The sequence below is a fragment of the Cetorhinus maximus genome, chromosome 30 (assembly GCF_964194155.1).
Source record: "Cetorhinus maximus chromosome 30, sCetMax3.hap1.1, whole genome shotgun sequence".
NCBI lineage: Eukaryota > Metazoa > Chordata > Chondrichthyes > Lamniformes > Cetorhinidae > Cetorhinus > Cetorhinus maximus.
The window spans coordinates 5,964,787-5,992,533 of record NC_135908.1 but is presented as its reverse complement, the minus strand read 5'-3'; the positions used below and the strand labels follow the sequence as shown (position 1 = coordinate 5,992,533).

General features: G+C 43.6%; 1 protein-coding gene across 1 annotated transcript; it reads left to right on the top strand.

Moving 5' to 3' along the window:
- The first annotated feature begins 4,132 nt into the window (after positions 1-4,132).
- Positions 4,133-27,515, top strand: LOC144669915 (neuronal acetylcholine receptor subunit beta-4-like). Its single transcript, XM_078532200.1, has 6 exons — positions 4,133-4,328; positions 9,715-9,860; positions 12,111-12,155; positions 12,246-12,355; positions 20,380-21,352; positions 27,072-27,515. Exons 1-6 carry the CDS (start codon positions 4,265-4,267, stop codon positions 27,198-27,200), a joined length of 1,467 nt encoding a protein of 488 aa, XP_078388326.1. The 5' UTR covers positions 4,133-4,264; the 3' UTR covers positions 27,201-27,515.
- The last annotated feature ends 232 nt before the right edge of the window (positions 27,516-27,747 follow it).

Below are 27,747 nucleotides of genomic sequence, written 5' to 3'. Positions count from 1 at the left end.
ATTATAAATCCCCATGTCCATATTTATAACTTATTTCCATATAAACATGTCACACTGTAATTACATGCTTTGACCAGTGGAGGTGCTGCAATGTAACCATTAGTAGGAGGTTGTTATGACACATTACTAGTTTACATAAGATACAGGAAGTTATTATGATCTGGAATGCTGTATTTGGAAAGGCAGTGGAAGCAATTTTGGTTGTAACTTTCGGAAGGGCATATATATTGGGCAGCACTTTCATGATGGGCTGAATGGCCTCCTTTTATTCTGTATTATTCTTTGATTCAATAAACAGTTTTTGTTATAGATATGGCCACAGAATTATATAATGGAATATGAAAATAAGGATGGAATGACTGACTTTAAAATGGAGGTTTAATTACAACTGTGAGCTCAGGTCCAATTTCTCCCTGGGTCTGGACCCCCACATCACCTGAAAAGGATACTTGGCCTTGATTCTCTGTGTACAATGCCACAGATAATTGACAATATTATATTGAACTGATTCATTTGATAATATACATATTCTACCAGTTGGCAGCCCTAAGTATTGTGCACAGTGAGTTGAGAAAGGATATCCTCCAAGTGAAGTGGAGTTCGAGGGTTTGGAATAATATAGGCAGTGCATACAGACCTAAGATTTCTTTTTATTGATATATTTTGAATTGAGTCCTATGCGTTGTGTACAATAACCAGATGCCTAAGCAATCCAATCAGCTGGAAAATTAATGAGGGTTACAATCTCATATGAGCGCCAGTAGTCTGGTAACCCAATATATTTATCAGGAGGATGACACATTTCACTCACTGCTCCCACTGTTATCAACAACACACAACTGTTTCACCCGGTAGGTTACACAGGAGCAGAATCATATTCAGCACCTTCGGTAAGAGTGTGGGTCTCCTTGTTGGCCCAGTAATGAAGGGTCTGTTTTGGTGTAGTATCAAAACCATGTGCGGTGAAAGGGCCCTGGCTTGTTCTGAATTTGCTAAGCTCAGCTGGGGCAGGGTTTATAGAATTTCACAAGGAGGAAAGTTAGGCATACTAGGCCTGTCCCAATCCCTTTCAATTTTTTCCATTTGAGGCTATACGATTGATCTCAGTGGGGTCCAGGTTAGGGTGGAGAGAGACCTCTGAATCTTTGTTCCTATTCGGAGAAAGAAAAGAAGCTGCACTTAATGATTTCAGAGTGTCTCAAAGCAATTTAGAGTCAATTACGACTAAGGAAGTGTAGTTACTGCTATTGAGGGATAAAATATTGTCCAGGACACCAGGGAGAATCATTGCTCTTCTTTGAATAGCACCAACGGATCTTTTACAAACATCTGAAAGAACAGATTTAACATCTCATCTGAAAGACAGCACCTCCAACAGTTCAGTACTCCCTCAGAATTGTACTGAATTGCCAGTCTAGATTTTCACTCAAGGCTCCAGACTAGGAATTGAACCCATAACCTTCTGACTTAGAGGGTTACCCACTGAACCACAGCTGACAGTTCTGCTTCTTGTTGTTTTCTAGTGACTCCTGAATAAAATTGGAGATAGTGGGTGAAAACAGATTGAGACTCAGCCTTGATTCTCTTGATTGCAAAGCTTGCCAAAACCCAATATCTAAAGTTGTATCAAATCCCTTTCAGCCTTTTCCAAGCAACTGCATTGTAAAATAAAAACCGAAAATGCTGGAAAAACTCAGTAGGTCTGACAGCATCTGTGGAGAGAGAAACAGAGTTAACGTTTCGAGTCCGTATGACTCTTCTTCAGAACGTTAACTCTGTTTCTCTCTCCACAGGTGCTGTCAGACCTGTTGAGTTTTCCAGCATTTTCTGTTTTTATTTCATATTTCCAGCATCCACAGTATTTTGCTTTTATCACATTGCATTGTAAAATAGTTTGTTTGAAAATTTCTTTATGGGATATGGGCATTGCTGGCTAGGCCAGCATTTATTGCCCATCCCTAATAGCCCTTCAGAAGTTGATGGTTAGCCACCTTCTTGAACCGCTGCAGTCCATGTGCTGTAGGTACACCCACAGTGCTGTTAGGGAAGGAGTTCCAGAATTTTGACCCAGTGACAGAGAAGCGGTTCAGATTTACTTTTTGTCAGCAGGCCCCTAATTGGGATCTCTCTGATGAATAACCGTAAAATACTGAAGGATGTGGTGGTTTTGTGGTGAGGTCTGGACTAGTTGAGGAAAAGTCCAAATGAAATTTAATCTGCAATGCAAATGGATCAATTACTGTCCTGCATTGACCAGGTTGCTGGCCTGAATAGTGGAAATGTCATTATGCATCAAGCTCATGCAAGCCTAGTGTCCCATCGTAGAAAGTTATATGATGCTGCTCCTTGTCATAGTATACAAATACAGTGAAACAAATACAAGGGATGGTAAGTGTGACTGGAGGTGATCAACTCTGTGAAGCTTGTTATAAGTTGAATTTATTGGAGATTCTTGTGAAAGTTGTCATGCAAAGAGAATTGACCCACAAAATGTCAAATAACATATCTTGTTCCAGAAACCATCCATTTCAGCCAACTCAGTATGAAACAGACTCACAAAATTACAAATCAAAAGAAGGCCATCTAAAAGTTCAGAGCGTGCTACCTACCATAACAGGTCTCTTTCATGCTGGCCAGTTTCACTCTGAGACCAAGAGCTTCAATGGGAGAGGTGGGGAGAGTCTGGCTTTTGTTTAAGTAGAAGGTTAAGGGGTGATTTGATCAAATTTTCAAGATATTAAGTGAAACAGATATGGTAGATTGGGAGAAGCTATTTCTGTTAGTTGGCAACTAGGATTAGGAGGCACAGTCAAAAATTGGAGCCAGACTTTTCAGGAGGTAAGTTAAGAAATTCTTTATGCAAATGGTGGTAGATGTTTGGAACTCTCTTCTAAAAGGGCAATTGATATTAGATTAATTGTTAACTTTAAAACTGAGATTGATAGATTTTTATTAACAAAAGATATTAAAGGATATGGGGGAAAGGTAGATATATGGAGTTAGGTTACAAATCAGCCATGATCTCACTGAATGGTGGAACAAGCTCAAGGGCCTAAATGACCTAGCCCAGTTCCTATGTTCCCAAGTATATTGCCATCTTTGATCAATGAGGTGTTTTGATGTTGAGTTCTGAATCCTATTTTAAAATCAATGTTGGACCACTAGAAAGTGAATGGAATATATAAACAGAAAATGTTAGAAATAATCTTTCAGGTCTGCGTCTGCCTGAGCTGCTGAGTATTTCCATCATTTTCTGTTTATCCCTCAGATTTCTAGCATCTGCAGTATCTTCCCTTTTCTATTAGAAGTGAAAATAATAGTTCATTCTAACTTTAGTAAAATGTAAGCCGAGAGATTACTGCTTGCGATATTAGTGAACTGCATTTTTCCGTACAGAAGGGAGAATTTATTTGCTCCATTCTGTGTTTGCTGGCTCTTCTGTTGAGCAATAAATCTAATGCAACTACCCTTAGCACATTGGTATGGAATTCCTCTACTTATGCCAACTTAAGAACCTGTTTATTTTAAACGAGTTGCCAATGAAAGATTGGACAGAGCAATGTCCCACCAATGTGTTAAAGTTTCTTTGCCGACATTGTCATTGATCTGTAGACTATTATTGTTACAGAACTACTTTGTAGGAGAAATTTGTCGGGCTGTGGGGAAAGGGACGGGGTAGTTAGACGAATTGGATGGCTCTTTCAAAGAGCCGGCCCAGGCACAATGGGCCGAATGGCCTCCTTCTGTGCTGTATGATTCTATAAACTGGTTCTATATATGAATACACACACACACACACACACACCGGGCTATTGTTGTGCATCAGTTATTGGACAATGTTCAAGAGTATAAGACGCAGCAACATAGGATGTGTAACTTGATATGGGACTGGCAACGTTTATCAGCTCAGGGGCAGAGCTGCCGTTGAGTTCCCTATTAAACTAGGATAGTTCTTTATCCGGAGCTGCTCTGTGTATCCCGCCTAGCTGTCATGTTCTGAACACCGTGCTGCAGACTGCGGTTGAGTGACGCCTCCCTCCGTTCACCTTCCAGCCTTTCCCTTTCTCGACCAGAAACCCTATTCAGCACCACGGAGAGCTCCAAGTAACTGAACTCCTCCTCCCCTTCCTCAGTCTCTCATCTCTGCTAAAACCTTTCATATTGGCCCCTTTTACCAGCTCCTAGTCTGACCAGAGGTTGTTAACTATTAACCCTACAACAAACATTGATGATTTGAAAGACTCCGGTCCCGAAACAGAACAGCATGCGGAGGTCTGCCGCGGAGATGAGTTCAATGCTGTACCTGTGCCTACTAACTGTTGCAACAAGTAAGTGCTTCATTTATCCCTCCTTGTTAGCAGAAGTTAGATTGAACCCGGGCAAAATGTGTAACTGGACAGGTTTACATTGAAGAGGCCACCAGGCTGCAAGGAATTGGTGTTATTAACATTGAAAATCGTGCAAGTCTCTCACACACATTGCGCGTTTAAATCCTATTGCAATAGGAGTCTGTGTGACTACAGCCGAGCTGTTAGGGTCAACTGTGAGGAATTTCTATGATTTTCTTTTGAGGCTTTCAATGCAGAGCGAACTGAACGTGTGCCTTCCTGCCCGGCATCGGGAGGGTGAAACTGGCAAGGCGACAACTATTGGCGAAAGAGGCAATGCACACTTGAAACTGACTTACAGAGAAAGAATGAGTGGGAGAACAGATGAGGGGGGAAAAATAAAACTGCCAGGGCAAGTCCAGGTCCAAAATGTCGGCCCTCCTTGTAAACTGGAAAGGAATGTTGAAATACGCGTTACTTTGAACGGTTTGGCTAAGATGAAATACCATGGAATACCATGGTCAGCTTCCGCGATACAGTGTGGGGAGGGAGCGGTGCTATACATTCGGCCTACACTGGACCTTGGGGCCATTTACACCAGATCAATAAACTGACATCTCTTGTACTGCATTCACCATGAGCTCTGTTTTCTGGAACTTTCTGTCACACACAACCAGGAGATTGCAATTACAATTCATTTTCTAATGTGTATTAGTGCGAGTGCATTACCCTGTGTGGAGGTGGCCATATGGCTTGGGAACTTGACACCAAGTCGCTCACTTGATTGATTGAGTGTTCCCCTACATTACGTCTGATTAAAACCAAGAGCTTAGTATAATTGTGCGTGTGCGGTGTGTGTATGGGCGTATGTGTACGGGTGTCTGTAGGGTGTGTATGTATGTATGGATGTATGTGTGTATGGGTGTGTATATGGGTGTGTGTGTGTGTGCGCGTGTATGGGTTGTGTGATTGTGTGTGTGTACATGTGCGTTTGTGTACGGGTGTGTTTGTGTGTGTGTATGGGTGTATGTGTACGTGCGTGTGTATGGATGTGTACATGTGTTTATGGGTGTGTGTATGTATGGGGTGTGTGTGTGTGTACATGTGTGTGTATGGGTGTGAGAGAGAATAGAAAGACAGTTCCACTCTTCCTTCTCTGGGAACTAAGCCAATTTAATATTTCACTTCACAAACCCCATTTTCATTTAACTCATTCTCTTGGAACTACCTACTGTGACATTTACAGCCATTGAGTGAAGAAACCTCTAGCATACTGATATCTTCAACTGCTAATTGCCTATGCACCCAGTCCTGCTAAAAGTAGCTTGTGTGGAATTTAGTAGTGTGCAATTTCAAAATGTGATCAAAAAGATAAAGGTGTCCAGCATTTTAGCTTTTAATGGTTATTTTATATCTGATTTTAAAAAAATAAGCGTTGTTAACAGGCTTTTATTTTTTTCAAACCCAAAAATGACAGGCTTACTAACCCTACCTCTCAGTTAGAGTGGTTGATTCCCTTGCTTCTCTCAGCTTCAAACAGTCCATATCTGGTGTTCTGCTCTGTTTCCTTTACATTCCAATTCTAAAAAGTATCTCTGAAAAATAAGTCTTCCCCACCTCTTCTCCCTAAAAGTGTTATATCACCCTGGCGTATAGTTCTATGGCAGCTGACCCAAATTTCATTTATCACTTGACAGGATGCGTTGACAACAATTACAACAACTTGCAGTTACACAGCATAGTGACAGCCTTCTATCTCCTGTTTAGAGTTTGCACCACAGTGTTAAACTCTGTGTTAAGCATTGCCTGGTGGGTTCAGGAGCCCCACTCTGGCACTGCAATCTCTGCCATATTTGCTCCAAAGAAAGACAGTGGGCTGAGAACATACAGGATTCGCTGGACTGTCTTTTCACTGGGCCTTCTTCTCAACCAGCTGAGCTTTTCGTTTATGCTCACTTTTTCCAATGCCCTTCCAAACAGTCAGCCTCCAGAGATCATGACTGTCAGCTACTGTCTCCCAGCTGTCAGTGTCCACCATCTTCATATCTTGCTTGCAGGTGTCCTGGAAGTCATGACCCAGTGGCAATTCACCGTACAGAAGGTCTTTGGGTCTACAGCTGTCATCCACCCAATGAACATGGTTGGGCCAGTGCAGACATCATTGGCTTGGCAATGAGTGTGTGCTGATGGAATTAGCATATCCCAGGACCGCTGAGTTGGTGACCTTGTCCTGCCAAGAGATGCCGAGGATACGTCTGAAACAGCAAAGATGGAAACTGTTCAGCATTTTCTCCAACCTAGCGTGCGTTGCCTCGGTCTCACCACTGTAGAGGAATGTGCTGAGGATGCAGGCCTGGTAGTCTCATAGTTTAGTGTTCGCAGTTTGCTATTGCTCTATGCTCTCTTACTCTTGGACATAACAGCTGCAGCTTTGGTGGTGCATGTTGATTTCATCATCAGTTACCAGATTGATAGTCATAGTGGAGTCTAGATATGTGAAGCTGTGAAAAACCTCCAGCATCACATTGTCAAAGCTGACAGTTGGCAGTATGGCAACATGCTGGACCAAGACGTTTGTCTTCCTGATGCTGATGGTCAAACCAAACTGAGGCACAGTGTCAGAATAAGGGGCAGATCATTTATGACTGAGATGAGGAGGAATTTCTTCAATCAGAGGGTGGTGAATCTTTGCAATTCTCTACCTCAGAGGGCTGTGGAGGCTCAGTTATTATGTTTAAGACAGAGGTCAATAGATTTCTAGATAGTAAAGACAACAAGGGATATGGGGATAGTGTGGGAAAATGGCATTGAGCTAGAGATCAGCCATGAACTAATCAAATGGCAGAGCAGGCTTGAGGGGCCGCATGGCCAATCCTGCTCCTATTGCCTATTTCACTATGTTCCTAAGTTCCTATGATTACAGGTGTGAGAGAGTCTGTCCATTTCACTGAAGAAGTTCCTCAATATGAAATGCTAGTGCAGCATTGTCAGCGTAGAGCAACCTTCTATTGAGGTGTTGCGTACCTTTGTCTTGGCTTAGAACCATAGAACCATAGAACACTACAGCACAGAAAAACAGACCTTCTATATATCCCCACTTCTGACCTTATGATGGAGGGGAGGTCATTGTTGAAGCGGCTGAAGATGGTTGGACCTAGGACACTACCCTGAGAAACTCCCTCAACGGTGTCCTGGGGCTGAGATGATTGACCTCCAACAACCACAACCATCTTCCTTTGTGCTAGGTATGATTCCAACCACTGGACAGTTTTCCCCCAATTCCCATTGACTTCAGTTTTGCTAGGGCTCCTTGATGCCAGACTTGAACAAAAGCGGTCTTGATATCAAGGGCAGTCACTCTCACCTCACCTCTTGAATTCAGCTCTTTTGTCCAGGTTTGGACCAAGGCTGTAATGAGGTCAGGAGCTAAGTGACCCTGGTGGAACCCAAATTGGGCATCAGTGAGCAGGTTATTGCTGTGGAAGTGCTGCTTGATAGCACTGTTGATGACCCTTTCCATCACTTTACTGATGATCGAGAGTAGACTGATGGGGTGATAATTGACTGGGTTGGATTTGTCCTGCTTTTTGTGGACAGGACGTACCTAGGCAATTTTCTACATTGTCGGACAGATGCCAGTGTTGTAGCTGTACTGGAACAGCTTCACAAGGGGCGCAGCTAGTTCCAGAGCACAATTCTTCAGTACTTTTGCCGGAATGTTGTCAGGGCCCATAGCCTTTGCAGTATCCAGTCCCTTTAGCCATTATGTTGATGTCACATGGAGTGAATCAAATTGACTGAAGACTGGCATCTGTGATGCTGGGGACCTCGGGAGGAGGCTGAGATGGATTATCCTCTTGGCACTTCTGGCTGAAGATTGTTGCAAATGCTTCAGCCTTGTCATTTGCATTACTGGTGCTGGCCTCTCCCATCACTGAGGGTGGGGATATTTGTGGAGCGTCCTCCTCCAGTGAGTTGTTTAATGGTCTACCACCATTGACAACTAGATGTTGCAGGACTGCAGAGCTCAGATCTGATCTGTTGCTTATAGGAGCGCTTAGCTGTCTATTGCATTAAACTAAAGATTAATCTCATGGACACTGTTCTGAGTAAACCCTGTTACATGGACAGACTGGAGAAGATGGGGCTGTTCCCCTTAGAGAAAGGAAGGTTCACAGAATCACAGAATTGTTACAGCACAGAAGCACATTTGGCCCGTCATGTCTGTGCTGGCTCTCGGAATGAGCCATACACCTAGTGCCATTCCCTCACCTTCTCCCCGTAACCCCACATATTCTTCCTTTTCGGAAAATAATCCATTACCCTCTTGAAAGCCTCAGTTGAATCTGCCTCCACCACACTCCCAGGCAGCGCATTCCTGATCCTAACCACTCGCTGGGTGAAAAAGTTTCTCCTTATGCCACCATTGCTTCTCTTGCCAATTACCTTAAATTTGTGCCCTCTGGTTCTCGATCCTTCCACCAATGGGAACAGCTTCTCCCTGTCTGTCCTGCCCAGAACCCTCTTGATTCTGAACACCTCTATCAAATCTAAGAGGGCTTTGAGAGGAGATTTGATAGAGGTGTTCAAAATCATGAGGGGTCTAGACAGAGGGAGAGACTGTTCCCATTGGTGGAAGAGTCAAGAACCACATAGCAACGTGATTAGCAAAAGAACCAAAGTTGAGATGAGAAAACCTTTTTATGCAGCGAGTGGTTACGACTTGGAATGCAGTCCCTGGGAGTTGTGGAGGCAGATTCCATTTTGGCTTTCAAAAGGGAATTGGATAAGTCTCTGAAGGGAAAAAAATTGCAGGACCATGAGGAAAGGGAAGAGGGGAGAGGTGTAGTGGGGCTAGTTAATTGCTCCTATGCAGAGCTAGCATGGGCTAGATGGGCCAAATGGTCTCCTTCTGCAACTGTAACCATTCTTTCATTTTATTCTATGATCCTATGAAAGTATAAAGAAATCAATTTTAAAATGTTTCTTTTCTTTGAACACTTTCTTTAGTTATAAAAGTACTGGAGGTGTGGAAAACCGGCTATTTGACTGGGTGGGGCGGGTAATTCAGGAGGTCATGAAACCTTCATGAATAGGTCTAACCAGAGCTTGCAGCCTTAGTAAGTCACAAAACAAACACCAGACACCTCAACACCATTAAATTGACATTGTTCACCTTCCCTTCCACAATCTTGAGTCAGTGTCAAACCAACCCAGCTGCTTTTACCTCCTAGCAGCCAGCTCAGAGGCAGACGTCTGCAGCAGATTCTCTAACCAGAAAAGAGTTTGTGCCTGGGAAGAGCCTGGACGCGATGGGGAAATGAGGGGGTTTACAAAGCTGGAGCAATATTACCCTGGGCTTAAAGCACTCTTTCCTTTTCTGCAGGAAGCCACAGTGCAGAGGTCGAGGAGAAGTTAATGTCTTACCTCCTGAATCCCGAGAGGTACAATAGGTTGATCCGACCAGCCATCAACAGCTCTGAGCTGGTCACTATTGTCTTTCAGGTTTCACTGGCACAGCTCATCAATGTGGTGAGTTAATATGGCCTGAGGATATGTAGCCATGGTGTAGATCAACAACAGCTTGCATTTATGTAGCGCCTTTAACAATAGTAAAACATACCATAAGGAGATATTAGAACAGGTGACCTGTCAAAGAGGTAATTTATAAGTAGTCTTGTGAAGGAGGAAAGAGTCAGAGGGGTTTGGGGAGGGAATTCCAGAGCTAAGGGCCTAGGCAGTTGAAGGCATGGCCACCAATGGTGGATCGAATAAAATCGTTGAGGAATCGATGAAGAGTTATAGTGAGCTTATATAGGGCAATGTTCCAGTTCCATCTAGATACTATGTCCACGTCTGGGACAGAACTTTATGGCCCCATCGCAGGAGGGGAAGGGAGGGGTGGGTCGGAATGTGCGGCGAGCTGTTCAAAAGTCAATTGATTTCGGCAGGACCAGAAGATTCCACTGGCGGGAGATGCCCCTGGGCACCGCACTACAAGGGGGAAATTCTGGCTTTGACAGGGCCACGAAGAAAACCAAACCAAACATCGTATATTTACGCTGGTGAAAAGATTCTCACGGTCTAAGAATGCAGCTGAACTGAACTTTGATAAAATTATTTGACAGACTCGTAGACTTTGTCTAGCCAGGAGCGTAGACTGCAGCTCAGAGAAGGGGCACTGAACAGGCCAGATGCATTTAAATGCTTCATGCAGAGGTGGTATTGTGTAGCAGATTATCCAGGGTGTCAGTGAAAAGCATATTTAGGAGGGACCGGGATAGTTCTTTGGCAAAAGATGTGATTATAGTCTGTTGGCGACAATAGCCTATTTAAAATTCATTTTTGGTATGTAGGCATTTACTATCCATTCATAGTTGCCCTGAGTTTAATAGAACTGAGTGGCTTACCAGGCTACTTCACAGGGCAGTTAAAAGTCAGCCACGTCGGACATGTGGGGACTGGAGTCACATGTAGGCCAGACCGGGTAAGGATGGCAGATCTCCTTCCCTCAAGGACATTAGGGAACCAGTTGGGTCTTTTTTTATGTCAATCTAGCAGCTTCATGGCCACTTCTACCGATAGGAGCTTCTGATTTTCAGATGTTTAAAATGAATTTTCAAGCTGCCATGTGACTTTCTTTACCTGCTGTTTTATTGAGAATAGGTAAATGCCTGTGTTTTGAATCCAGATTTAATGGTCACATCCACTCCTCTAAATTCTGATGTATCTGAATCAGATTTGCTGTTCACTTTGACAACATATGAACTGGAGGGTGGTCCGAGGTGGTGGCTGCATCATATCAAGTAGTTCTGACAACTCAAAGCTAAGCCAATGAGCTGCCCCATTATATTTTTATCCTACAGCTAAAGAAAGACCCTCATATAGCACCTTTAATGACCTCAGATTAACCCAAACCACTTCACTACTCATGAATTACTTTTGACTTGTAGTTACTGTAGTAACACTGTGAATCACAGTGCTCAATTTACACACAGCAAGCTCCACAAACAACAATCAAATAAGTAATCAGGTCAATGTTCGTTTGTGGCGTTGGATGAGGGGTAAATATTAGCCAGGACACTGGGGAAAAACTCCCCTGCTCCTCTCCAACAGTGCCCTGGGATCAGTTTAACATTTTAGCTGAAAGACAGCACCTCTGACAGTGCAGCACTCCCTTAGTGTCAACCTAGATTATGTAATCAAGTATCTAGAGTTAAGCATGAATCCACAACCTCTGACTCAGAGACAAAACCACTGAACCATGGCTGAGATTTAATTACCCCTGCATTTAATCGGTAGTTGAGGGTTGCCTTCTGACATAATGTGTGCAAGTGGTTGCCTGTGTTCCTTTCTCCACAAGTGGTCTCCCTTCCTCTCCTGAAGATGCTGTTTCACGCTGGCTTATAGTTCTATAGGTCCTTCACCCAAGTGGTTGTTCCACTAATATGAGCCCAGACAGTGAGTATTTGATCAAGGGAGTGAGAACAGCCAGATGGATCACTCCCGGGCATTCTTTTGAGATTTTGTCCTTAGTGACAACCACTTTCTACACATAGGCCATTGAATAACTACTGTTCCTAGCTGAGATAGGTTAATGTAGCACAAACAATGATTCAAACCATATCAGCATTTTAATAGTGTATAAACCTGGGACTATACTCCACTGTACATATAGGCTTTAGAGGAGCATAGGCATGTGTAAAACCATTCCATGACATTTACAAATATTGTTCATGTTAACTCTCTGTGTCCCCCATCCTCACACCCCCTTGTGTCTAGAATGAACGTGAACAGATAATGACGACAAACGTCTGGTTAAAACAGGTCAGTACCTCTCAAATGTTTTCTAAAATGTGGGAATGACCACTCAGAGCATTGAGACAGGATCACTTCTGCTTGTGTGCTCCATTGCAGGAATGGTATGACTATCGGCTCCGCTGGGACCCTGAACAGTATGAAGGGATTCGCAAGCTGAGGATACATGCCACCAAAATCTGGCTCCCAGACATTGTACTGTATAACAAGTTAAGTTCAAATCCCGCATACCTGAAGGGAAAAAAAATGGACATTTCTACAGCATCTTCCATGAGCTCAGGACATCCTAAAGAATTTTACAGCCAATTCAATATTTTTCAAGTGTAGTCACTGCTGTAATGTAGGAAACACTGCAGCCAATTTGTGCACAGCAAGCTCCATTATATGTGCTCAATTATACCTGTCCATGCCCCTTACTAATTTAACTGAAATTCATTAACACCTTGGGTAAACAGTGAATGCAGGAACAAAAAGGACGGGTTACACCTTAACAGGACTGGGAGTAATGTCCCAATGCTGGTGCTGTTGGGGAGGGTTTAAACTAGATTGGCAGGGGAGTGGGAACCTGAGGGGAAATTCAGAGAGGAGAGGAGACAAACTGGCAGTGAGAAGTAGAGAAGTATTAACTGGTAAGGAGGATATATCAGAGAGTAGTATCAAGGTAAATAGAATACTTTGAGAATTTGATAGAACTAGAGTAAGCAATAGTAGGTCATTAGATGTGGTCAGAGCAAGGGGGAAAGTTAAAAAGCCTAAATCAGTATTAATGTGCGCGCATGTGAAAGCACAGAGTGTGGTAAATAAGCTTGGTAAACTACAGACACAGGTTGACAAATGGAACGATGATGTTATTACTTCAGTTCTGCCGAAGGGCCATGAAGGCTCAAAACGTTAACTGATTTCTTCTCCGCCGATGCTGCCAGACCTGCTGAGTTTTTCCAGGTAATTCTGTTTATGTTATTACTATAACAGAGACCTGGCTCAAAGAAGGACAGAACTGGGCATTAAATATTCCTGGGTACAAGATGTTTAGAAGAGACAGGAAGGGAGAGGGTGAAGTGGCAGTATTGATTAAGGATGGTATTACAGCACTGAAGAGAGAGACTGTTCCAGAGGGGTCAAGGACAGAATCTCTCTGGCCAGAGGTAAGGAATGAAAAAGGTGCAATAACATTGATCGGTGTAGTCTACAGACCATCAACTAGTGGAGGCGATGTAGATAAACAAATTTGCAAAGAAATTACAGAGAGGTGCAAGAATTATAGAGTAATTCTAATGGGCAACTTCAATTATCCAAATATAAACTGGGATAGGAATAGTAACAAGGGACAAGAAGGGCGAGAGTTAATGGAGTGTGTTCAAGATAATTTTCTGCAGCAGTATGTTTCCGGTCCAACAAGAAGGCAGGCACTGTTGGACCTGGTTCTGGGGAATGAGTTGGCATAAATGGATCAAATATCAGTGGGAGACAATTTAGGGCACAGTGACCATTGTATCATAAGGTTTGGGTTGGCCATGGAGAAGGATAGGGCACAATCCAGAGCAGGGAGAATTAATGGGGGGAAAGCCAACTTCCATGGAATGAGAATGCATCTGAGTCAAGTGAGTAGGAAACAAATGTTGGCGGAAAAGATGGTGGCTGAACAATGGGCTACCTTCAAAGAGATAGTATTGCAAGCAATGTCAAGATATATTCCCTTGAACGAGAAAGGTAGGACAAATAAATCTAGAACACCCTGGATGAGAGAGATAGAGGTAAAGATGAAAAGGAAGAAGTGCGCGTACGACAGATATCAGGTAGAAAATACAATGGCGAATCTGGCTGAATATAGAAGGACCAGAGGGGAAGTGAAAAAACTAATCAGAAAAGCAAGGAGAGAGCATGAAAAGAGGCTGGCAGCTAACATAAAAGGGAATCCCAAGATCTTCTATAAGCATATACATAATAAAAGGCTGGTAAAAGAAAGGGTAGGGACAATTAGGGATAAAAGAGGAGACTTGCATGTGGAGGCAGGAGAAGTAGCAGAGGTATTAAATGAGTACTTTGCATCTGTCTTTACAAAGGAAGAGGATGCTACCCAGGCCGAGGTGAGAGAGGAGGTAACTGGTACATTTGAGGAATTTACAATTGAGAAGGAGAAGGTATTAGAAAGACTACCTTTACTAAAATAGATAAGGTACCAGAACTGGGTGGGATGCAACCGAGGGTACGGAGGGAGGTGAGATTGGAAATTTCATAGGCACTGGTGATAATCTTCCTGCCTTCCTCAAACACAGGGGTGGTGCCAGAGGACTGGAGAATTGTGAATGTTACATCCTTGTTCAAAAAGGAGTGCAAGGATAAAGCCGGCAACTACAGACCAGTCAGTTTGGCCTCAGTAGTAGGGAAACTTCTGGAAGCAATAGTTCAGGACAAAATCAATAGTCACATAGACAGTGAGGGATAATTAAGGAAAGCCAGCATGGATTCATTAAGGGAAAATCATGTTTAACTAACTTGCTGGAGTTTTTTCAGGAGGTAACAGAGAAAGTTGAGAAGGGCAACACTGTTGATGTGGTGTATATGGATTTTCAAAAGGCATTTGATACAATTCCACACAATAGACTTGTGAGTAAAATTCTAGCTCATGGAATAAAAAAGAAATTAGGCACTTGGATAAGAAATTAGCTGAGTGACAGGAAACAGAGAGTAGTGATAAATGGTTGTTTTTCAGATTGGAGGAAGGTCTGTAGTGGAGTTCCCCATGGGTCAGGGTTGGGACCCTTGCTTTTCTTGATATATATTAATGACCTAGAGTGTGGTGTGCAGGGCATGATTTCAAAATTTGCAGATGATACGAAGATTGGAAGCATTGTCAACTGTGATGAGGATAAACTTGAACTTCAAAAGGACATAGACATATTGGTGGATTTGGCAGACAAATGGCAGGTGAGGTTCAATGCAGAGAAGCGTGAGGTGATTGATTTTGGCAGGAAGAATATGGAGAGACAGTATAAAATAAAGAGAGAGACTCTAAATGGGGAGCAGGAACAAAGGGACCTCAATGTATATTTTTTTTTATTCCTTCACGGGATGTGGGCTTCGCTGGCTGGGCTAGAATTTATTGTCCATCCCTAGTTGCCCTTGAGAAGGTGATGGTGATCTGCCTTCTTGAACCGCTGCAGTCCATGAGGTGTAGGTACATCCACAGAGCTGTTAGGAAGGGAGTTCCAGGATTTTGACCCAGTGACAGTGAAGGAGCAACGATAAAATTCCAAGTCAGGATGCTGAGTAACTTGGAGGGGAACTTCCAGATGGTGGTGGTGTTCCTGTCTATCTGCTTCCCGTGTCCTTCTAGATGGTAATGGTCATGGGTTTGGAAGATGCTGTCGAAGGATACTTGGTGAATTCCTGAAATGCATCTTGTAGATGGTACACTACTGCTGCTACTGTGTGTCAGTGGTGGAGGGAGTGAATGTTTGTGGGTGTGGTACTAATCAAGCGGGCTGCTTTGTCCTGGATGGTGTCAAGCTTCTTGAGCGTTGTGGGAGCTTCACTCATCCAGGCAAGTGGGGAGTATTCCATCATACTTCTGACTTATTCCTTGTAGATGGTGGACAGGCTTTGGGGAGTCAGGAGGTGGGATACTCGTCACACGATTCCTAACTCTGACCTACTCTTGTAGCTGCAGTATTTATGTAGCTAGTCCAGTTCAGTTTCTGGTCAATGGTAACCCCTAGGATGTTGATAGTGGGCTATTCAGTGATGGTAATGCCATTAAACATCAGGGGGCGATGGTTGGATTCTCTCTCTTGTTGGAGATGGTCATTACCTGACACTTGTGTGGCGCGAATGTTACTTGCCACTTATCAGTCCAAGCCTGGATATTGTCTTGCTGCATTTGGACATGGACTGCTTCAGTATATGAGGAGTCGCGAATGGTGGTGAACATCGTGCAATTATCAGTGAACATCCCCACTTCTGACCTGAAGGAAGGTCATTGATGAAGAAGCTGAAGATGGTTGGGCCGAGGGCACTACCCTGAGGAACTCCTGCAATGATGTCCTGGACCTGAGATGACTGACCTCCAACAACCTTAGCCATCTTCCTTTGTGCTACGTATGACTCCAACCAGTGGAGAGTTTTCACCCTGATTCCCATTGACTCCAGTTTTGCTAGGGCTCCTTGATGCCACACTCAGTCAAATGCTGCCTTGATGTCAAGGGCAGTCATTCTCACTTCACCTCGGCAATTCAGCTCTTTTGTCCATGTTTGAACCAAGGCTGTAATGAGGTCAGGAGCTGAGTGGCCCTTGCGGAACCCAAACTTGGCGTCAGCGAGCAGGTTATTGCTAAGCAAGTGCCCCTTGATAGCACTGTTGATGGCCCCTTCCATTACTTTACTGATGATACTGATTACTGGAGAGTAGACTGATGGGGCGGTAATTGGACAGGTTGGATTTGACCTGCTTTTTGTGTACAGGACATACCTGGGCAATTTTCCACATAGTCAGGTAGATGCCAGTGTTGTAGCTACACTGGAACAGCTTGACAAGGGGAGTGGGAAGTTCTGGAGCACACATCTTCAGTACTATTGCCGGAATATTGTCAGGGCCCATAGCCTTTGCAGTATCCAGTGCCTTCAGCTGTTTCTTGATATCACGTGGGGTGAATCCAATTGGCTGAAGACTTGCATCTGTGATGCTGGGGGCCTCAGGAGGAGGCTGAGATGGATCATCCACTCGGCACTTCTGGCTGAAGATTGTAGCAAATGCTTCAGCCTTATCTTTTGCACTGATGTGCTGGGCTCCTCCATCATTGAGGATGGGGATATTTGTGGAGCCTCCTCCTCCAGTGAGTCGTTTAATTGTCCACCACCATTCACAACTGGATGCGGCAGGGGCTGCAGAGCTTAGATCCGATCCGTTGGTTGTGGGATCGCTTAGCTGTGCCTATCACTTGCTGCTTATGCTGTTTGGCACACAAGTCGTCCTGTTTTATAGCTTCACCAGGTTGACACCTCATTTTTATGTATGCCTGGTGCTGCTCCTGGCATGTCCTCCTGCACTCTTCATTCTATATAATTCATTGAAGGTGGCAGGGCATGTTGAGAGAGCAGTTAATAAAGCATATGGTATCCTAGGTTTTATAATAGGGGCATTGAGTACAAGAGTAAGGAGGTCATGTTAAACTTATATAAGACACTAATTAGGCCTCATCTGGAGTACTGCATCTAGTTCTGGGCGCCATACTTGAGGAAGGCATTGGAGAGAGTACAGAGGAGATTCACAAGAATGATTCCAGGTATAAAGAACTGTAGCTATGAGGATAGATTGGAGAGGTTGGGTCTGTTTCCCCTGGAGAAAAGAAGGCTGAGAGGAGACTTGATGGAGGTGTTCAAGATCCTGAAGGGTATGGACAGGATAAATAGTGAGAGTACATCAAGAACTAGAGGGCACAGATTCAAAATAATGGGCAAAAGGGATAGAAGTGATGTGAGGAAAAAAAATTTCACCCAGAGGATGGTTGGAGTCCGGAACAAACTTCCTGAAAGGGTGGTGGAGGCAGGTACGGAAAGGGAATTGGATTGCTACCTGAAAAGAGAGAATGTGCAGGGTTATGGGGATAAGGCAGGGAAGTGGGATGAGGTGGAATGATCTTTCTACAAGCCATTGCAGATTCGATGGGCCGAATGGCCTCCTTCTGCACTGTAAAGATTCTGTGATTAGCAGCCAATGCATTAACAGTTCATACAAAATCCCTACATCTTCTGTTAAGAGAGTATTAAACCATCACAATAAACTGAAGTCTCTGTTAAATCGAAAATAGAGGAACTTCATGTCAAGACCATCATAGAGTATTTCAGCACAGTAGAAGCCCATTCAGCCCACTCTGTCTGTGCTAGCTCTTTGCTTGCACAATCAAAATGAATCCCAGCACCCTACTCTCTCTCCCAAATTTTTATGTCTTCCTTTGCTTCAAATATTCTTCCAATTTTTTGCCTTAAAATTGCTATGGTCTTTGCCTCAGGCACTGGCTGAAAATCATTCCATGCTCCAGTAATCCTTTGGGCAAAGAAATTTCTCCTAATCTCCTTCAGTGATAGTGATGACTGTAGCTATGAAGAAAGATTGGATAGGCTGGTAAAAACAAAAAACTGCGGATGCTGGAAATCCAAAACAAAAACAGAAATAAGCTGGAAAAACTCAGCAGGTCTGGCAGCATCGGCGGTGAAGAATAAAGTTGACGTTTCGAGTCCTCATGACCCTTCAACAGAACTGAGTAAAATTAGGAGAGGGGTGAAATATAAGTTGGTTTAAGGTGGTGGTGGGGTGGGGGTTGGGGGGGGTGGGTGGAGGAGAGAGATGTGGGGAGGGGTGGTTGTAGGGACAAGCAAGCAGTGATAGGAGCAGATAATCAAAAGATGTCACAGACTAAAGAACCAAGAGGTGTTGAAGGTGGTGATATTATCTAAGAGAATGTGCTAATTAAGAATAGATGGCAGGACACACAAGGTACAGCTCTAGTGGGGATGGGGTGAAATAAGACTAACAGGGCATAAAAGGTATAAATTTAAAAATAATGGAAATAGGTGGGAAAAGAAAAATCTAGATAAATTATTGGAAAAAACAAAAGGGAGGGGGAAGAAACGGAAAGGGGGTGGGGATGGAGGAAGGAGTTCAAGATCTAAAGTTGTTGAATTCAATATTCAGTCCGGAAGGCTGTAAAGTGCCTAGTCGGAAGATGAGGTGCTGTTCCTCCAGTTTGCGTTGAGCTTCACTGGAACAATGCAGCAAGGCAAGGACAGACATGTGGGCAAGAGAGCAGGGTGGAGTGTTAAAATGGCAAGCAACAGGGAGGTTTGGGTCATTCTTGCGGACAGACCGCAGGTGTTCTGCAAAGCGGTCGCCCAGTTTGCGTTTGGTCTCTCCAATGTAGAGGAGACCGCATTGGGAACAACGAATGCAGTAGACTAAGTTGGTGGAAATGCAAGTGAAATGCTGCTTCACTTGAAAGGAGTGTTTGGGCCCTTGGACGGTGAGGAGAGAGGAAGTGAAGGGGCAGGTGTTGCATCTTTTGTGTATGCATGGGGAGGTGCCGTGGGTGGGGTTTGAGGAGTAGGGGGTGATGGAGGAGTGGACCAGGGTGTCCCGGAGGGAACGATCCCTACGGAATGCCGCCAGGGAAGATGTGTTTGGTGGTGGCATCATGCTGGAGTTGGCGGAAATGGCGGAAGATGATCCTTCGAATGCGGAGGCTGGTGGGGTGATAAGTGAGGATAAGGAGGACCCTATCATGTTTCTGGGAGGGAGGAGAAGGCGTGAGGGCGGATGCGCGGGAGATGGGCCGGACGCAGTTGAGGGCCCTGTCAACGACCGTGGGTGGAAAACCTCGGTTAAGGAAGAAGGAGGACATGTCAGAGGAACTGTTTTTGAAGGTAGCACCATCAGAACAGATGCAACGGAGGCGAAGGAACTGAGAGAATGGGATGGAGTCCTTACAGGAAGCGGGGTGTGAGGAGCTGTAGTCGAGGTAGCTGTGGGAGTCGGTAGGCTTGTAATGGATATTGCTGGACAGTCTATCACCAGAAATTGAGACAGAGAGGTCACGGAAGGGAAGGGAAGTGTCAGAGGTTGGGTTGTTCTCCTGAGAACACGGGAGGCTGAGGGGAGATTTGATTGAGGCATATAAAATTGTGAGGGGCCTGGATAGAGTGGATGGGAAGGGCCTATTTATTTTAGCAGAGAGGTCAGTGACCAGGGGGCCTAGATTTAAAGTGATTAGTAGAAAGATTAGAGGGGAGATGAGGAAAAATTATTTCACCCAGAAGATTGTGGGGATCTGGAACTCACTGCCTGTAAGACGAGTAGAGGCAGAAACCCTCAACTCATTTAAAAGGTGTCTGGACACGTATTTCGAGGACCATAACCTGCAGGGCTACAGACCAAATGCTGGAAAGTTGGATTAGGCTGGGTCAACTAGTGCAGACACGATGGGTCAAGTGGCCTCTTTCTGTGCTGTAAACTTTCTATGATTCTATGTAAACATACACGTTTTATTTAATTATGAATTTAAAATTTCACCAGAAATAGCAGATAGGAGAAAGAATCATGCACATTTTTGACACAATTCCAACATGTGTGTTATCTGCTCCATTCAAATTTACTTTCTCCTCCCTGGCGCCACCTTTCATATGTGCACTAAATCTTCTGTATCACTTTCCATCCATTTATCTCTTTTCTCTCTCGTTGTAGTGCTGATGGGACCTACGAAGTCTCTCTGTACACTAACGCCATTATCTCCTTCAACGGGAGCATCTACTGGTTGCCGCCTGCCATCTATAAGAGTGCCTGCAAGATCGAAGTGAAGCATTTCCCCTTTGATCAGCAAAACTGCCCCATGAAATTCAGGTCATGGACCTACGACAACACTGAAATTGACCTGATCCCCAAAACCGATGGCGCAAGCATGGACGATTTCACTCCCAGTGGAGAGTGGGACATAGTGACACTCCCAGGGAGAAGGAACACAAATCCATCGGACCCAAATTATGTTGATGTGACATATGACTTCATCATTAGAAGGAAACCCCTCTTCTACACCATCAACCTCATCATCCCATGTATTCTCATAACCTCACTGGCCATTCTGGCATTTTACCTCCCATCGGACTGTGGTGAGAAGATGACTCTGTGTATCTCCGTTCTATTAGCACTGACTGTATTTCTCCTGTTGATTTCCAAGATTGTTCCTCCGACCTCCTTAGATGTTCCATTGATTGGGAAGTATCTCATGTTCACTATGGTGCTGGTGACGTTTTCTATAGTGGCCAGTGTCTGTGTGCTCAACATTCACCATCGTTCCCCCAGCACACACACCATGCCCCAATGGGTGAAGACCATTTTCCTGAATAGGCTACCTTCCCTCCTCTTTATAAAGAGACCTCAAAACAATTGGACTCGGCAAAAATCACACCAAGGCAGGAAGAGCAATCTCGGCAATGCCCACATGAGTCCAGAAGAGAGCAACAAGAACTCCGCCTTTTTTATAAATCCAGCATCCTCCAAAGTTTACGACATCAATTTAATAGAGGCGCCTGATGGCTTCGGCTGCCATCAAGACGCAAGGCTGAGAACATCCACAAAATACCCATCCGAAGTGCAGGACGCTCTTGATGGGGTGAGATTCATTGCGGACCACATGAAGAGTGATGATGAAGATCAAAGAGTAAGTGTGATTTTACTGAATCGGGTAGGGCTGCAGATCCACCCCAGGCTTATTGTGGTGGTAGCCATAATGACTCAGTGGTAGGATGGCCATTCATCTGGTTTCCAGCAGGCCTATCCCCTGTCCAGCTCTGGACACCTTTTTGTCCGGTATTTTTATTTTGGGGTCATTAAAAATGTCCAGATCCATGGAGACTTGGCTCTGGACGGCGTTGTTGGCCCATAAATGTTTATAAGCTCACCCCAGCAGCTGCCGTCCCAGTTCCAGCCCCAGCCCCAGCCCGACTTGCATAGTAATGGCCTCCCTATCACAGAAACTCCACGTGAACAAGCTCCTTGCTCAGTCAACACTGAAAACAAGGCAGCAACTCAGGACAACAAGGACGGTCAGCTCAGGTGGGTAACCCGAGACAAACAGACTTGGGCTAAAGGGTGCCAACGGTCCTTCACCCAAGTGAACTTAACCTCTGACAGTAGCTGGCTTCACACCACTGCCTCTGTAGATAAACTGGTCTGGGGCATCCAGTTCCTTTCAGCCCTCAAAAGGAAATCCCAAACATAGAAAATCAAAACACTCACCGACTGATCTCTATCCCACTGCTGCAATCTTGCAAAACTAAAGGCGCCATTTATTTATGATTAGCCGGTGGTTGGATTGAAAAGGCTAAAAACTGGGGATAAAACGATGAATAAAAATGGATGTAAATTTTAAAAATAATAATAATGAGTTGGGGAAATAAATAAATAAATAAAAATTTAAAAATAAATATAGAAAAAGGGGAGGGATCAAAAAGGGGTGGGGATGGAGGAGAGAGTTCATGGTCTGAAATTGTTGAACTCAATGTAGTTTGTGGGAGCTGCTGGGTAAATATTGGCTGCCCCCTTTCCTACATTACAAGAGTGACTACACTTCAGAATTATTTCATCAACTGTAAAAGGCATAGAGACATCTTGGGTTTGTGAAATGCATTGTATCAATGCAAGTCTTTTCTTTTGGGCTTTAACTAGTCACACTGTTAACCTACTTAAAGTAGTGTTAATGTTTGTTGTTTACATCTGTCTGTTATTCTAACTCAGCAAGGGTTTCTCCATCAAATTCTTCTTCTGGGGAGACTAAAACTAGGGGACAAAGCTTAAAAATAAGAGGACTCCCTTTTAAGACAGAGATGAGGAGAATATTTTTCTCCCAAAAAGTTGCTGGTGTGTGCAATTCTCTTCCCCAGAAAGTAGTGGAAGTTGGGTCATTGAATTTATTCAAGGCAGAGTTAGATAGATTTTGATAGACAAAGGAGTCTAGGGTTATAGGGAGCAAACAGAAAAATGGAGCTGAGACCACAACCAGATCAACCATGATCTAACTGAATGGTGGAGCAGGCTCAATGGGCTGAGTGACCTACTCCTGTTCCCATGTCCCTAAATTCCAATGTTGAAATTCAATATTTTATTAAATTATAGGTTTTTTTTTTTCTCCATTGAGGAACCAAAATGAAGGACTAAGGAAAGTAGTGAAGGAGAGGGCCAAGTAGAGGAAAAGATGGTAGCGATTAGGTGGCACTTTGCTTGGATTTTTAAAAACCTGTAGGAGGAAGCTTGGAGGGAGGTGAAGAGATCGGAAGTTTCGAGTTTGGGAAAGATAGGGTAGGAGACCGGCCATTAAATCTTGATTTCAACACAGGGAGGACATTGGAAAGAGGTTGAGCCCAAAGGACATAGTATTTGGGGAAGAAGACAGGTTCAAAGGACATTGATTTGTAGTATTATTGATAGAATAACCTGTAGCAATCAAGAGCCAAGGTTGCAATAGAAGCTAGAGGTGGGAGAGGGATCCCCTTTCAGATAATAAGCTTCTTCTTTGATTGTGGCCAGTAGTGAAAGAGGTGAGATTATTCCCAAATATTTAATTAAAGGAGCTTTGCACGTTAGGGTAACTTATCCAGTTTGCCTCCTCTCAATAGCCAACCCCATTATAGTGGGATTAGTCTGGCGCTAAATTTTTGTGCAGAAATGCCAAATAATGGATGCTAACAGAAATTTGAAAATGTCACCATGGCGCATTGGTAAGTTTTTCTGAGATTGGAGCATTGTTGGAGAGTGCATTGTTGGGGAGTGGTGGTGAGAGCTTTAACTGTGCTGCAGTCAGCCTAGGGATGCTTGATGCACAGTGGGAAAAATGTTCCACTTGCTGAGCATTAATATCTCTTACCCTGATAAGCACAAACTGCATCAAGAAATAAGCAAGTATTTTTTAAAGATAGGTGAGACCGAGTGCAAACCTAAATCTCACACTGAGGTCGTGAAAAGCGCTATATAAATGCAAATCCTTCCTTCTTTCTTTTCACACATGAGATTGGATGGGCTGAGGGATGGGTCTGAAGAATGATTCTGCCTCTCTCATTCTGTCAGCAGCCTTTGCCAGAGGGTTTGACTCACAGATTCAGATTGCAAACCAGCAGATAGTTGAAGGTTACTGGAGTCAATGAGTTGAAATTTCCCAGAAGGATTTCCATGCAGCACCAGGCAAATGTTAAAATCTGCATAAATATTCCAGAAAACCATTATACAGGGAAATAACAAAATTACTTTGAAGCCAACGCCTAAAACAAACAGGGCTTTCATTAAACATAGAGGTGAGGTCTGCCAATAACTTCATTCAAAGAGACACCATGGATAGTGCTCAGCCTTATACCCTACAGGTCCTAAGGTTCAATTACTGCTCTGCTTTGAGAGTCAGGATGTTACAATTGGCCTTGGACTGATTCTTCTGACAGGAAGGTCAGTAACCAGAGGACACAAATTAAAGATAATTAAGAACCAGAGGGGAAGATGAGGAGAATTTTTTTGACACGGTGAGGCATGAGGATAAGAATATTACACCTATAAAATGTAATATGTCATTCTTTTAGGAAAACACTGCTTTGAGAGGGCAGTGGAAGCAGATTCAATAGTAACTTTCAAAAAGAGAATTGGACATGTTCTTGAAAAGGAAAAATTTGCAGCGGAATGGGGAAAGAGTAAGGGAGTGTTATGATCGATGCAGTTGGTACTGCTGAGTTATTTAAAAATCCCAGAGGGAAACTTTAAACAACTGTCTTGACCTATAATTTTAAGTGTTATGTTTGAGATGCGACTCTAAATTCAGGAATCAGACCACCAGTTCTTGAGGCTTTACATTAAACTAAATGAAACATTTTATTAATTTAGACAGGTTAAAAAATATATATGCACGGCTACAAATTACGACTATCATAACTTTTAACAAATTCCCAAACTAATCTCCATTAAGGCAACAGCAACCCATAGACTTAACCAAACACCAGGCAAAGCATTTTCACCTTACAAATTCATAATGAAGTTCTTTTCACTGTGGTTCCTGTGGAGATAGTTGGAGGCTTACAGCTGCCTTTTGATCTCCACATTGCCTCTACCCCATACACCCGAAAACTGCTGAAGTTATACCTACCACTGCCCATTCAATGTAAGTTCTCATTGTATTACCAGCCTCTTCTAACAATAAAATCCCTTTCATAGCACCAATTTTATTAGTAATATAAACATATTGCTTGGTATCTGCTAGATAGGTGTCAGTTTTCACCCTCTATTCAACTGCTCTATTCAAAAAATGCAAATACACTCTACCTCTCTTACATATCAAAACTAGTACACATCAAAGCACCCAGGCTAGCTGGCTTTAATTAAGACACACCCACAGGCTAAACCTCTATTTTAAAAGAAAAATATTTTCCAATAATATTCTATACATTAATAGCTTCATGACAGGGAGCGGGACAAATTACAAAGAGCCCGAACAGGCCCAACGGGCTTCCTACTGTAATGTAAGATTCTAAGGACTGTGAAAGAAAAAAAGAAATCAGCCAGCGTTCTCACTCTGTTCAGTTGCCCTTTGCTGGAATGCACATGCACAGATCGGAGCTTACCTGCATTGCCTGACAGTCACACCCCCTGCAAATAGCGCTTGGCCAGAGTCTCCTGAATGGCTGCTGTACAGTCTAATGGGAACTGACGCTCTCAGGTAACTGACCTCAGAAGCCAACTTGGCTTCTGAGGTCAGTTACTTGAGAGTGTCAGTTCCCATTGGACTGTACAGCAGCCATTCAAGAGAGATGGGGAGGAAAATTAGACTACAGGGTGATTGAGGGCTGGTACCTCAGCCATGAGCTGATGAGGGCCCTGATACCCTTGTAAAGGTATGATCCTTTAAGAAACCTAACCTTTAAAAGGTAATTGCACCTGAAGTGGAGGGAGACTTTCCTCAGCCAGTTGAAAACAAAAGAGTGAGATTCAAGAGAGCGCACAAAACCTGAACAATATACTGCATGGCCTTGTCTTGTTTTATGTGAATTATAAAAATGTATATGAAACTTGCAAAAATGGACCGTGTTCACAGGGACACAATGTACAAAACTCTAGATAAAGGGGGAAGATATGTACCCAACATTGCCCTCATCCTGATGGCCACTTTTGCGTGTGGCTGCATCAAGCTGTGAGTAGAGCCTCGATACGCAAACACCAAGTGTCACTTCATGCTGAGGTTTTACCTGTCCCCGGTGTTGCGAAGGATGGGTCTGGCCACGCTGCCGTGGAACACTCCAAGTAGTTGGACCGTGCCGTACCACCTGTCCCTCATGGAAAAAATTATGCTGAGAAACACCTTTGACCACAAGTCCATCAGGCAGTGGTCGGCATGTAATATCCTAGAGGCCCTGCAGGATAAGGAGATGGTGATTCCTGTTGGATGGTTCCCTGAGCAGACTGGTGGGGTCATTTGGCAGAATGTCTCATCACCAGAACTTTCAAACTAGCAGGACGTAGCTTGGTTGGTGGTGAGAAAGGCTCTCCCCATCAGATCCTTCCTACACGTCTGGAGTCTCACTGCCTCCACACGTTGCCCTCGAGGTGGCTGTGGTGGAAAGACACTATTGTCCACCTCCTTGTGGAATGTGTCTTTATAAAGAAGGTCTGGAGAGGGATGCAGTAGTTTTTGTTGAGGTTCATCCCGAGCACTGCTGTGACACAGGACTCTGTGCTCTATGGGTTGTTCCCAGGGACGCACACCAAGACAAACATCAACTGCGGCTGGAGGATCATCAACTCGGTGAAAGACGCTTTTTGGTCTGCCCAAAACTTGTTGGTCTTCCAGCGCAAAGAGTTGTCCCCGGCCGAGTGTTGCAGACTGGCACATTCCAAGGTCCAGGACTACGTGCTGAGGGACGGACTAAAGCTTGGGGCAGCCACCTCAGAGGCTTAATGGAGAAAGGTCACTGTCTAAGGCCTTTCAGCCAGAATACACCGAGGGGCTGGAAACTGTATAGATCCCCTCAGGCAATGTGTCTCACATTGGATATGTACAGCAAATATTACATTTATCACAATTGTGTTGAAGCACTTCAGGTTCTATGTAGGAAATTTGAATATTATTGCGCTTTCTGTAATGACCATTTTGAAATGTTTGTAATGTTTCTTTTTGTTGTATTTAAGCACCTCAGAGTGCAACAAGACCAATGTAAAAATGTGAATGTCGCTGCACTTCGTGATGGCTATTTTGAAATGTTTTGTAATGTTCTTTTAGATATTTTATGAATAAAGTATATTTTTGCAAAAAAAAAAGAAACTTGGATAGTTTGAGGACTGCTGTATGTAGAAGGGAGTCTTTGTAACTATCTCTACATATATAAAAATGCATTGAATGTCTTGTCTTCCAGGTGACTGAAGACTGGAAATATGTGGCCATGGTGGTAGATCGCTTGTTCCTCTGGATTTTTATTGTGGTTTGCGTTCTGGGGACAGTCGGATTGTTCCTACAACCATTTTGTCAATCACCGTACCATTGAGCTCTGATGGATCTCTGCTAGTGTACACAAACTTACATTGCGCACAGAGCTTTTTAAACATGGACTGTTTTGTGCAAGCAAGATGAACCGTCCAAAAGTGATGTACATGCTTCAGCTGTCCTCCAATACGCCCTCCCTTTATCTGAAAAGTGTCTGTACTATATCAAGAGGCATTATTATATGAATTGTAGCATACCTTTGTCTTATTTACCAACTTTTATTAAACATGCAAGGTTTTGGTTTGATACAAAATACTGTTAAATTTATCTTTGTGATTTTTTTTTCAAGTTTTGACAGCTGCACTGTTCTAAATAAATTTAAACACTGCAAAGAAGTTTTGTCAGTCTGATTGTGTAAAACCACTACAGTTGGACATTAATGGAAAGGATTTTGAAGGGTAACATTTGCTTCTAAAGAGTTAATTTGAGCAAACAGTGGTTTGTATCTTAAGTACTTAGTTGGGCTTAGTGAAATTGTCAGCAAGCCTGGTCAAATCATATCACCAGGCATCGGAAAAACCTAGGCGCAAAATACAACTATATTCAGT